This window comes from Nicotiana tomentosiformis, chromosome 11 (assembly GCF_000390325.3).
Source record: "Nicotiana tomentosiformis chromosome 11, ASM39032v3, whole genome shotgun sequence".
In the NCBI taxonomy this organism is placed as follows: domain Eukaryota; kingdom Viridiplantae; phylum Streptophyta; class Magnoliopsida; order Solanales; family Solanaceae; genus Nicotiana; species Nicotiana tomentosiformis.
In genome coordinates this window covers 67,622,265-67,636,423 of record NC_090822.1, presented here as the reverse complement: position 1 = coordinate 67,636,423, position 14,159 = coordinate 67,622,265, and the positions used below count along the sequence as shown (strand labels likewise).

Here is a 14,159-nt window from a genome sequence, read left to right as displayed (position 1 = left end):
CGTGTTGTTCTTTTGTTATTTGCACGACTTCTATTACATCATAAATAGATTTCAAAGTATTAATCAATGGCTCTGCTGCATTTTATTTCTCCTTTTTGACATATAGTAACATATATGTTAAATATCGTGCATAAACTTTTTGTTTTACACCAACTCTTCACTGGTAAATACTTATTTGTAGCGGATGTTTACATAAATCTTAGTAATTAAAAATTAATGTGAGAATACATATAATTTAATTATATATATTGAGAAATATAGTATGGAGTAAATATTTATAAATATTTGACTATAAACCTAATTATTAGTTATATATTATATAAACTTCAAATGGTGGATCCTTTCCACCCCCACCAAATTACATGGGGACACCAAATATAGACATGTGTCGTATATAAGGTGAAGAGAGTTTGCGAGGAAGAAACCACAGTGTGGTCTATAGTAAGACAGACTGAGAAGCTAAGGACCGATCAGAATACTAGCTCAATTGTGAAAGATCGGTACAAGTGTAGTTCGTTTTCAATTTTGAAACTGGCGTCTAATATATAGAGTATACGGACATATATATAATATATATAGGAGATCATATTGAGGGAGATGAGAAAAGGGAGAGCAGCATGCTGCGATAAAGGTAAGGTGAAGAAGGGGCCATGGAGTTGTGAGGAGGATCTTAGGCTCATTTCTTTCATTCAGAAGCATGGTCACCCCAACTGGCGCTCCCTCCCTAAACAAGCTGGTACGTAGCTCATAACTCAAATAAGGTCATAGTTTCAGTAGTTGGAATCCGAGTACTACCCTTAAGAATTACAGTAATATTTAAGATTCGCGTATATGAATAGTTTAAATGTGTCCATATTGCTCTTCATGTTTATGAGGCGCATATATATCTGGTAATTAAAAGCTTTTCCTTGGGTGATTTATATTGCCCGTTCCAGTTCATTTGATCAGGGAATTAATAGACCCTTATCAATAGAAACAACAATGGAAACAAAAAAAGGGAGGTGCAGTGCCCATAAGATTGCCTTGCATGCCCAATACAACAATAGATACAAGGTTTAATCAGGTCAGCTAGTTCGATAATAACAAGTCTCTGCCTGCTGAAGACAATTTCTTCTATATTATTATTGGGCCAAAGATATATTTGACCATAGCAAAAATTTTGTGAAGCTAATTGTTTGACCAAGAAATATAATTTTCGGTTAAACTATTAAATTTATATAATAAAGAGTCAAATCTGGTTAAAGATAATGACTTTATATATTATGCGTAAGGATACACGATAGATGAGACTGAGCTCGCATATGATTGATGACAATAAATATGAAATACTCTTGCAACAAGAACATTAAATGAGATATATCTAGCAATAAATGTCAATAAATGACATTTATGTAAATAAAAAGAATGGTTCACCCGATAATGAATGGACAAAGTGAATGTTCTGCCTGACAACGGTGAATGACAGATAGATCAAAGATTTGCATGAACAATCCTTGGATCCGGTGAAAAAGCGGGGAATAATATGAACTAAAATCTGTATAAAAAGGTAGTCTTTGTGTTTTTATCCTAAAGGAGTCTTCTTCTCAAAAGTTTTCTTATCAGAAAAATATTACATGCCCTTATCATTGTCTCTTCTTTCTATATATATGGACCCATTTTCTTAGAAAACACCAATAGTACAAACACCAGGAATATTCACTAGAATATTCCCCTTTTTAATACCCTATTATGATAAATTAGCCATTACAAGTCTTATCACTAATAATCGATCTCTACCTCGACCCTTGTGACATTTTGACTGCGATCTCTATTGATATCTCGACCACCGCTTATATCGACACCGCGACCATTAATCTCGCTATGGTTTAGGCGAGCTCGACCGATGACATTCATTAATGTCATTTTATGCTAAATATTCCAAGGGCATATTTTTGGCCTATACACTAACCATAGCAAAAATATTTTGGCGCAAATTTGTCGTATAGAAATAGTTGGGGGTTGTGTAAAATCTTAATTTGATGGATTTATTGCATTCTTGTATTAATTTATAGAACGAGTATATATATATATATATATATATATATATATATATATATATATATATATATATATATATATATATATATATATATTTATTAACAATGTCATGACTGAGACAATCCCCAAATCAGAATAATCAACTAACAGTAGGTCTATATATAACTAATGAAATTTCATTTTCAGAAAGCGGTTGGAGAAAGTAAGGCAGGTAATTAATTACTGGTAAAAAGTCATCAATGGTCCACGGTCCACCAGGAAGAAAAAACGAATTAAGTTACTTGCAGCTGGCAAAAACTTCGAATATATTCACCAACTTGGTCAATTAAAAATATCTTGTGTTTTGTTGATTTTGTAGGGCTACTGAGGCGTGGAAAGAGTTGCCGTTTGAGGTGGATTAATTACCTAAGACCTGACGTAAAGCGAGGAAATTTCACTCCAGAAGAAGAGTACACTATTGTCAAATTGCACCACTCTTTGGGAAACAAGTATGAATCATATACCCTTATTATACGACCAAGCTTGTGAAACATCTATTCCTAGATATCGATAAATTTTTGAGCATCTTTTCAATATTATCTTTACTCCTACGTCCAAACATGCATATATATTCCCTAATTCAACGTCATCATTAATTAATGGACAGGTGGTCAAAGATTGCATCTCATTTGCCTGGAAGAACAGATAACGAGATTAAAAATATATGGAATACACGCTTAAAAAAACGATTCAAGAATGCAGAATTAGATGGTTGTGCTAATTCATTTTCCCCTCCTTCTTCATCAACTTCGGTAGTGTCACATACTGCCAATGAGGGAGAATTCAAGAACGTCAATGATGACAATATGATAACAGAGAAAGAAGCATCAAAATCTTGCTCTCCTACTTCTTCCTATGCCTCAAATCTTTCCAATTTAAGCCAAGTTGAGATTTCAGGTCCAAATGTAGATATGGATTGGATATTCCAACTGAATGAGGAGCCTAATCTTGAGTACTTTCCATGTATCACCGCGGGAAAGGTGCATGATAATGAGGGGATGATTGAAATCCCATTGGAAGGATCTGGAATTGATTTTTGGGACATGTTAGATATTATGAGCCCTTCTCCTAATTCAGAGTCCAAATTGGACAATCATTCTGAGGGGTCTGATCAGCCAGTTTGCCAAGGCATATCGGAATTTGAATGCCAAAATTGGATGAGATACTTTGAAAATGAACTGGGTCTTAAGTAAGACTACTACTGCGTCCAATTAATGTTACATCCCAAGACGAAGAAGCCCGTCCTCCCATTAATTACTCCCATGCAATTATTTAACTTTGGTCCTTCACCACCTTCAAATATTAATACTATTAGCAATTATTAGCTAGCTAGAGAATAAAAGCAACCTAAGAAGCAGACGTTTAGAATTTAGAATTTAGGGTTCAAATGTTAATATTACTTGTATACTACAGAAAGATAATTAGTGCAAAGCGTGCGTCTCCACACAAGGAAACAGTTGGAAACCCGCCTCTTTCAAAATTTTAAGTAAATTAAGAATTCTATACTTCTTTATATGTAATTAATAGCATCAGTTGAATAATTAGAACAAGACTGTTCCAAGTAAAGCTTTACCATTTGACAAACTCAGTACGTAGATGCATTTGTGACAAAGTCTTATTCCTTAGTTTCTTTTCTGTACAAAGGGAAGTGTCTGGAACCTAAGCAACAAGTTTTTGGACTTAAGGGACCAAAATAGGTCCCTTAAAAAATTGAATACTATTTTATATATAGCGCATATTTTACGTTAACGACCAGAACCCTGTTAATGTATAGCGTATGTATTACATGCACTATACCTTAATTCAAAATAGGTCATGTTCATGTATAGCGCATGTAATTCATGCGCTATACCTTTTCCAGGAAGAACGTTCCCCCCTCCCCCCCCCCCCCTCATTTTTTAAATTTTCTTCCCCCATTGAAGCCCACAAAGGTCCCACAAAAGAGCGCGGGTTTTGTAATTTCGAAGATTGAAGGTTTATCTGTGCTGTAGAACAAAGTAGGTAGTCGAATTTCAAGAAACGGTGGTCCAAATCCACATTCAAACTTTTCAAATATTCTCAAAATTTAGGTATTTCTTAACACTTTTCTCTGTATTAATTATTTACGTTATGTATATTACATGTGTATTAGCTATTGCGCAATTTATTTCGGATTTTTTTGCAACTTGTTTTTTTTGTTAGTTGTAGTAATAGTAAAATAGATCTCGGTTTTTTTTTAAATTACATAAAAAAAATTAGGAATAGTTATAATTTTTGTATAATTTACAATATTTGATTTTGTTTGACAATTTTACTGATTATTTGAAATTTAGCTAGATTTTTTATTATTTATTTATTTTGTTGAATATTATTTAATTGGAGAATTTTGTGAATTTTATTTTTTATTAATAGTATTAAATGTATTTGTGTAATAGTATGTAAAGATTAATTGTTTGTTAAATGCTACTACTTTATTTATTTGCCTGCCATAAAAGTAGTATTTTGGTTCCTACTTTGGTTATTAAATTCCTGCTTTGCCCGCCATATAAGTTAAACCAATAACATACTTTAGGATTCTTTGATTGTTGAATAAAAATTGGATAGTTGGCAATACAGAGAATACTCTGTCGATATTTTGTCACGAAATCCAGAAAAACAAAGGTACAAAACTTTATTGATTATGTAGCATCCCGTAAAATGTTGTAACATCAAATATTTCTTAGCTTTTGAGTAATATTTTATTGGTGCCCTTAAAAGGTAAGTTATAATTTCTTGATTAGCTATCTATTGCGGGGTTATTAAATTATTAACGGAAAAGGGTCAAGAAAATCCTTGAACTATTTGAAATAGCTCAAAAATACCTTCCGTTTGTTTTTTGATACCAAAACTATCTATGCCATCTATGTTTTGGACCACAAATGCCCCTTAAAATGTTAGTCTGGCCATTGAAGCTGACATGGCAGTCCAAACGGGTTAGATTTGCTTACGTGGTCATCCACCTAAGCAACTGGGTTAAATTTGTTAATGTGTCCGTCCATTTAGGCAGCCCAAACTTGGCAGAAATCTCCTTCCTTTATGCTTTGTTCTTCCTTGTTGAACCATAATTACAACAAATAAATCAGAAAACTGAAATACACCAAAAATAGTTCTTCCATTATTCTTGTTTGAGTTGCTCTTCGGACTTTGAAACTCCAATTTCGAAGTGTGCTGAAGTTTGTTTGAAATTGTACATGTGTGTCGAAGGATCGAGCTCATTGATTGGGTTTTAGGGTCATCAGATCTGAAGCTCACATTTAATTCAGATGGTTGATTGTTGTTGAAAATCTTGTGTAGCAATTCTTCGTGTGTCAAAATTTAAAAATAGCTGCTGATTTGAAACCTTCTTGGTGAAATTTCTTTTATAAGTTGTTGTTGGGTTATTGAAAATAATTGCTATCAGATTTTAAGAGTTTAATTGTATGTTATTGTAAATTGCTTCGATATTGCGAATGAAGCTGAAAATTAAACTTTAACAACTGATTTCTTGGTTTGAACATCTGAGATGAATCCCCCAAAAACAAACCATGGAAGAGTTCTTAAAAGCCTGATCTCAGAGGAGGTTCCTCAGTAACAACATTAGAAGTGTTTTCAAAAGGTCTTGAAGAAGACGGTGTTTCGTTTTTGGGAACAGACTTTGAAGTTTTTGCCATTTTTATGAAGGAAAGAGATTGTTGATAAGGGGAAGCTTTGAGAAAACCAGAAGATGAAGAAGATGAAGTCCTTAGAACGCAAGAAGGATTTGAGCGTAAAAGTGCTAACAAACGGATTAAAGGGTATTTATAGGTTCCTCAAGCGGCGGTTCATCTCCTGAGGTAGCCGACCGACAACTGACATACATTTAATACTTCGAAGACCGGGATGATGAGACATTTCCATTATTCTTATCACCTACGTCATGTACCCGTCGTCATAATTTATCGAAGTAAGGACCGAGGGTTCATATCGTTTTTAATCGCTTACTCTCCAAAAAATGAGGGGACTATCTGTATACGGGTAGAACCGAGCTCAATGCTCGATCGAGGAATCTGAAACAATGGGTCAAGTCTCGGCTCTTACATGAGAAATCGAAGGTACCGATATAACTGAGCTTGATATCGAGGGTTGAAGTTCGAACAAGACCATCAGATTTGCCCTCGAGTTTATCGGGGGAACGACCGACCCCGTTCTAAATGGCCTCGAAGAAAAGCTTTACCCACTCACACGACAAGTATCCGTGGTTCTCGTATTTGACCAATCATTATGGCGGAAATTACAGAATTAAGGCAAAAGGGGAGCCAACGGTCTACATAATTACTAATAAAATAATGCCTTAAAGGTTTCATCTCCCCGTATATATAGATGGAATGGAGTAATTCATAGGGGAACATTGTAACATACTTTAAAGAACAACATATTATCTTTTAGAGCTTGGTTCATATTATTTTGGCTTCAGTAACATTCTAGCGTTCCAAGGCTTTAGTGGCTCAATCTGTGTGGTTTGCACTTGTATTCCTATTTATTTTCCCATATTAAGTCTGATTCCTCACTTTGTATCGAAATATATCATATATTCTTAAAACCACGGTATAAATTCAATTGTTATCTGATTTTGAGGGTAAACAGTTTGGCGCCCACCGTGGGGCTAAAGATAATAGTGTTATTTGATACAAATCTTCATAACACACACTGCTTTACACTTGTTCTGTGAAGTTTCTTTGATCTCAGGCCAAAAATGACAAACTCTGAATTGACACCTCTACATATTGACAACAAGGATGGTCATCAAGGTGAGAATAACAACAAGGTGCCTGCTAATACGGGACCACCCGCTGATATCGTTGGGATTCAGACTGCAGATCCAATCGATGTGAATTCGTATGTAGCCATCGACACGAACTTGCATACTGACCCTGAAAATAACATCCATGGTGGAGCCCGATCTGCAGCTCGGAACACCCAAAATATTGAAGAAGAAGGGATCAGCCTACGCATGATCTTCGAAATGCTGCAAGCTCAACATGTGGCGATAGCTCAGTTGCAGAGCCAAACCCAGACACCGAGCAGGGTTAAACCCGATCCACCCCAAGAAGTCTCCTGCAAAATAGAACCGGCCGTGGTAAGGTCAAACGAACAAGAATCAGGGACTAACCCCGAAATTATAAGAATGCTTGAGGAGCTAACAAAGCGGATAGAGTCAGGGGAAAAGAAGATCGAGGTGAACGATAAAAAAGTTGAAACCTTTAATTCCAGGGTAGATCAAATCCCAGGAGCACCCCGATATTGAAGGGACTGGATTCCAAGAAGTTCGTGCAAAAGCCTTTTCCTCCAAGCGCAGCCTCGAAATCGATCCCCAACAATTTTTGCATGCCCGAAATATCTAAGTACAACAAAACAACCGATCCAAACGAACATGTGACCTCTTATACATGTGTCATCAAAGGGAACGACCTAGAAGGCGATGAGATCGAGTTTGTTTTGCTGAAAATATTTGGGGAGACCCTGTCAAAGGGAGCCATGATATGGTATCACAACTTACCTTCTAATTCTATTGACTCATTTGCTATGCTTGCAGACGTTTTTGTAAAAGCACATGCCGGTGCTATCAAGGTCGAAACCAGGAAATCAGACCTTTTCAAAGTCAAATAGAAGGAGAACGAGATGCTCAGGGAGTTCGTGTCCCATTTTCAAATGGAACGAATGGATATGCCGCCGGTCGCTGATGATTGGGCCGTTCAGGCTTTCACTCAAGGACTCAATATTCAAAGCTCGGTGACTTCGCAGCAATTGAAGCAAAGCCTGATAGTATACCCTCTCGTTACCTGGACCGATGTGCATAATCGATATCAATCAAAAATCAGAGTCGAAGATGATCAACTCGGGGCACCTTCGAAATCTATATATCCTGCCAGGACTCTCGATAGAGAAAAGAGGGACATCGATCGTGACCCAGGATCAAATGGGGATCGATATCGGCCCTATAATGGAGATCGAAGGAGCAGTGGGTCGAGACGAAACCCCGTAAGCAACGACAGGAGAAGTGATCAAGGTCGAAGCAATCGGGGACTCATGACCAAAAATAGCTTCGACAGGTCCATCGGGCCTAAAGAAGCATCGAGGTTATCAGAATACAACTTTAACATCGATGTTGCTGCCATCATATCTGCTATCGGGCACATTAGTGATACCAAATGGCCTCGACCTTTACAATCCGATCCAGCTCGAAGGGACCCTAACCAGATGTCAAATATCATGGCACTCACGGTCATAAAACGGAAGATTATCGATAGTTGAGAGAAGAAGTAGCATGTTTATTCAACAATGGGAACCTTCGAGAATTCTTGAGCGACCGAGCCAAGAACCTCTTTAGGAACAGGGATTCTAAAAAACAGACCGGACATGAAGATCCCGAACCACAGCACGTCATAAATATTATCATCGGTGGAGTCGACATCCCACAAGGGCCAATGTTGAAACACACTAGAATCTCCGTCACCAGGGAGAAACGAACTCGAGACTACATACCTGAAGGAGCCTTATCCTTCAGTGACGACGACACAAAATATATCATACAACCTCACAATGATGCACTGGTAATATCTATACTCGTAAATAAAACTAGAATCAAACGTGTGTTAATTGATCCAGGTAGCTCGGCCAACATTATTCGATCGAAGGTCATAGAAAAACTCGATTTATAAGACAGGATCATGCCAATAGTCCGAGTCCTAAACGGGTTCAACATGGCATGTGAAACCACTAAAGGAGAGATAATATTGCCGGTCAGTACCGCCGGGATCGTACGAGAGGGCAAGTTTTATGTAATCGAGGGGGACATGAGGTACAATGCCCTTCTCAGAAGGCCATGGATCCACCACATAAGGGCAGTACCCTCAACTTTTCACCAAGTGTTAAAATTCCCAGTCCCAGGGGGGATCAAGACAATCTACGGGGAACAACCGGCCGCAAAAGAGATGTTTTTCATCCAGGAAGTGGTTCTGATATCAACGCTCATAACATCGAAGGGACCAAGTTCTGGCGCTGACCCAGAGGCTAAATAGCAATTATTGATTCCGGTAATGATCCGATCATATGAGCAAAAGACCTACAAAACGATGATTACGGAGTTACCCGATCTTTTATAATCCCCGATGACTCTGACACGACTAAATCGACGGTCTAAGAGCTGGAACAGGTTGTATTAATCAAGCATTTGCCCGATCGAAAGGTATACATGGGCACAGGACTAGCTCCCAAGCTCAGGAAAAAAATAATTCAATTTCTTATAGTTAACATAGAAAGTTTTGCTTGGTCCCATCTTTTATATGACAGGGATCCCACCAGAAGTAACTACTCACAAACTAAGCATGAACCCAAAAATTAATCCGGTCAAGCAGAAGAGAAGGCCCCAGTCCGAGATCAAACATGCTTTCATCAAGGACGAGGTATCTAAACTTCTAAAAATAGGGTCCATTCGTAAATTTAAATACCTGGATTGGTTAGCAAACGTAGTGGTAGTCTCTAAAAAAGTGAATAAACTAAGAATGTGTGTAGATTACAAAAATTTTAATAAATCATTCCCTAGAGACTCTTTTCCTTTGCCCAACATCGAAATTTTTATATGACAGGGATCTTACTAGAAGTAACCACTCACAAACTAAGCATGAATCCAAAAATTAATCCGGTCAAGCAGAAGAGGAGGCCCCAGTCCGAGATCAAACATACTTTCATCAAGGACGAGGTATCTAAACTCCTAAAAATAGGGTCCATTCACAAAGTTAAATACCCGGATTGGTTAGCAAACGTAGTGGTAGTCCCTAAAAAAGTGAATAAACTAAGAATGTGTGTAGATTACAAAGATTTGAATAAAGCATGCCCCAAAGACTCTTTTCCTTTGCCCAACATCGATCGTATGATCGATGCCACGACCGGCAACGAGACCCTCATTTTCCTCGATGCCTATTCTGGGTACAACCAAATACGGATGGACCTGGGTGATCAGCAGTAAACCTCCTTCATCACTAAAAATGGCACATACTATTATAATGTAATTCCCTTTGGGTTAAAAAATACCGGTGCCACATACCAACACCTAGAGAATCGGATGTTCGAACAAATAGGAAAATCGATGGAAATTTACATTGACAATATGTTGGTTAAATCCCTGCGAGCAGAGGACCATTTAAAGCATTTGCAGGAGACCTTCAGTATATTAAAGAAGTACAACATGAAGCTGAATCCGGAAAAATACGCGTTCGGAGTCGGATCATGTAAATTTCTCGGGTTCATGGTATCCAACTGAGGAATAAAGATCAACCCCGACAAAATCAAAGCTATCGAAGATATCACGATAGTGGATAACGTGAAGATCGTGCAAAGGCTAACCGGGTGCATTGTCGCCTTGGGGCGATTCATTTCGGGGTCCTCTAATAAGAGTCATCGATTTTTCTCGTTGTTGAGGAAGAAAAACAACTTCACATAGACTCCGACTTTACATTGGCCTTGATACCTGAGGTCGAAAGAGAGTTATTGGTTAACTCAGGAATATCTTTGGGAATCTGGACCCTCTTTACAGATGGAGCCTCGAATGCCAAAGGGTCCGGACTTGGTATCGTACTATAGCCATCAACATGTAATATAATTAGACAATCTATTAAGAATGTGAAACTGATTAACAACGAGGCCGAATATGAGGCCATGATTGCAGGCCTTGAATTAGCCAAAAGCTTGGGAGCATAAGTGATCGAAGCCAAGTGCGACTCCCTCATTGTGGTAAACCAAGTTAATGGAACATTTGAGGTCAGAGAAGAACGAATGCAAAAATACTTAAACAAGTTACATGTGACATTACGAGTTCAAAGAATGGACTTTGCAACACGTACCTCGGGATCAAAACAACAAAGCCGATGCCCTCGCTAACTTGGGATCGTCGGTCGAAAATAATGAGTTCAATTCAGGAGAAGTCGTGGAACTTATAAGATTGGTGATGGAAGAAGGCCACGCCGAGATCAACTCAACGAGCCTAATTTGGGACTGGAGGAACAAGTACGTGGAGTATCTCAGGACCAAAAATTTGCCCTCGGATCCAAAAGAATCAAGGGCCTTGCGTACAAAATTAGCCCGATTTAGCCTGGCTGAAGACGAAACCTTGTTCAGAAGGACATTCGATGGCCCACTCGCAAAATGTCTAGGGCCGGGGGATACCGAGTACGTTCTGAGGGAAATCCACGAGGGTACTTGTGGAAATCATTCAGGCGCCGAGTCACGAGTTCAAAAAATAATTAGAACCGGTTACTACTGGATCAACTTTGAAAGAGACGCAAAGGAGTTCGATCGAAAATGCGATGGATGCCAAAGGCATGCTCCGATGATTCATCGAGCAGGAGAACCGCTACATACTGTCTTGTCACTATGGTCGTTCATGAAATCGGGGATGGACATCATTGGCCCACTTCCACAGGTACCCGGTAAGGTCCAATTTATTTTATTTATAACCAACTATTTTTCTATATAGGTGGAAGCACAGGCATATGAAAAAAATCAGAGAAAAGGAAGTCATCAATTTTATCTGGGATCACATTATATGTCGATTCGGAATACCGGCTGAGATTGTGTGCGACAACGGAAAATAGTTTATTGGCAGCAAAGTAAGTAGGTTTCTTGAGGACCATAAGATCAAAAGAATATTATTCACTCCTTACCACCCTAATGGGAACAGACAAGCAGAATCCACCAATAAAACCTCAGAAAGAGGTTGTTCGACGCCAAAGGAAAATGGAAAGAAACTCTACCTAAGGTCCTATGGGCGTACCGTACAACCTCGAAGTCCAGTACCGTATTCACACCATTTTCTATGGTTTACGGCACCGAAGCCTTAATACCGGTCGAGGTCGGAGAACCAAGCATCAGATTCCGACATATAACAAGTGAATCAAATGACGAGGCTATGAACACGAGCCTGGAACTATTATATGGATCGAGAGATATTATAATCGAAGGGCCAATCTTCGATATTTCAATACTAGGGACTTAGTATTAAGAATAGTCACACTAAACACCCGAAACCTGAACGAAGGGAAATTGGGGCCGAACTGGGAAGGGCCATACCAAATTATCAAGATCACCGGAAAAGGATCCTACAAGCTCGGAACAATGAACGACGAGCAATTACCGAACAACTGGAATATAATTCACTTAAAGCGATATTATTGCTAAGGTACGACCCCTATTCTTTCTTTTATTTTTTACATCTCACACTAACGCTTGAAGGCAACCGACAAATGATGATACGAGACCCTAGGCCTGAAAGCACGCGTTGCACTCTTTTTTCCTTGGACCGGTTTTATCCGAGATGGGTTTTCCGGCAAGGTTTTTAACGAGGCAACAAGTAATCGTGCTAACTTAGAATCGAAGTCCGGCTACGAATCGGTTGCAATGATCACGGCATCGTTCGAGGCCTCTCTTCGGTACTCACCTCAAACACTAAGGGACGAGGGCACGATCTTTGTGATTAAAGGGCGTCGATCAATAGGATTTATTGTAAGGGCCAAACGGTCAAATGAACCGTGCCCACTCAAATCAATCGAGCCCTGGCACTAAACATGTACAACTATTATACGCAATAATAAAAGAGATTTCTTTGCATATAAACATCTCATTCTCAAAGATGCTTCTTGCATTTCTCAAGGAATTTCCCACGCTTAAAGATATCAAGCCTAAGGGCAATCTTAAATTCGAGTTCGAACATTCACTCGGGGACTGTCGATCGATGCCAAAGCCTAAGGGCAATCTCAAAATCCGAGTTCGAACATTCACTCGGGGACTAGGCAGCAAGCCAAAGGGCAGGCTGCCGATCGATGACAAAGCCTAAGGGAAATCTCAAAATTTGAGTTCGAACATTCACTCGGGGACTAGGCACCAAGCCAAAGGGGATTGTTGATCGATGCTAAACCCAAGGACCACCTTAATCCGAGTTTGAATATTTACTTCACTCGGGGACTGTAGGCATTGCCCGAATTTAAACGCAAAGGCCAGTTCCGAGTTAATAAAACTCAAGGGCACAAAGATTATTTGGCATTGCCCGAACTTAACGGCTAAGGCCATTCCGAGTTAATAAAACTCGAGGGCACTAAGCTTATTTGGCATTGCCCGAACTTAACGGCTAAGGCCGTTCCGAGTTGATAACACTCGAAGGCATAATGCTTATTATTGGGGAAAAGTTTTCAGTAACACCGAGCCCCTACAAAGCCTTAACACAAAGTAAAGGAAAAGTTTGTTCGAGCCTTCGACCTTTGCGAATACAAATAAAGCGAGGGAAAGAGTCAAAAGACTATGAAAAGCCTTATATATATATATCAAAAATTTCTTTACAAAGGCTAAATAGTCCCATTACATGTTATACAAGGGCCCAAGTGCCTTGACAAAAAGACAGTACAAAAATTTTAAATGGCCTAATCTTCACCGGGGGCTACGTCGTCACCTTTGGGGCCTTTTTCATCACCGGCCTCGCTCGACTCTTCAAACGCCTCGAAATCCTCCTTGGAAAAGCTAGCCTCCGAGCATTGGTTTCACATGTCTTGGCGTTCTCGATTTTGGTAAATACGTCAAAATTCTGAGCATGGACTCCCTCGAGGGTCTCCCTTCAGGATTCCCACTGTGCATGTTTCACCATGTTTTTAGCCTGCTCCTGGATAGCCTCGACATCAACTTTGAGCTGGGCCACTTTTTTATCAGCTTCGTTCCGGGCCGTAATAACTTGTGACTTGGCGGTCTCGAGCTTCTTGGCCAGATTCTCTTGACTAAAAACAGCCAAGCTCAGCTGAGATTGGAGTCCCTCGATCTTTTTGTCATATGCCAAGTTCTTCTCCTTTGCAGCTTGAAACTGAGCCTCAGCAGAAGCCAACTGAGTCCAGGCAGTATCGTTCTCCGAGGCTAAGCGATCCATATTTTTCTTTCATTCTTCAGTCTCGGCTTTGATCGCATCCACCTCCCCTCGGAGTTGCTCGATCACGTCAAGTTTTTTCTGAACCTGCGAGCAAGGATAATTAGCTAATAAGTCTGACTCATCATCACTAACTTCGACAACTATT

General features: G+C 39.2%; 1 protein-coding gene across 1 annotated transcript; it reads left to right on the top strand.

Annotated features, from left to right (window-relative positions):
• Positions 1-380: 380 nt before the first annotated feature.
• LOC104105596 (transcription factor MYB63-like) lies at positions 381-3,642 on the top strand. Its single transcript, XM_009613943.3, has 3 exons — positions 381-736; positions 2,396-2,525; positions 2,684-3,642. The coding sequence occupies exons 1-3, from the start codon at positions 598-600 to the stop codon at positions 3,267-3,269; spliced, it is 855 nt and encodes a 284-aa protein (XP_009612238.1). The 5' UTR covers positions 381-597; the 3' UTR covers positions 3,270-3,642.
• Positions 3,643-14,159: the final 10,517 nt, after the last annotated feature.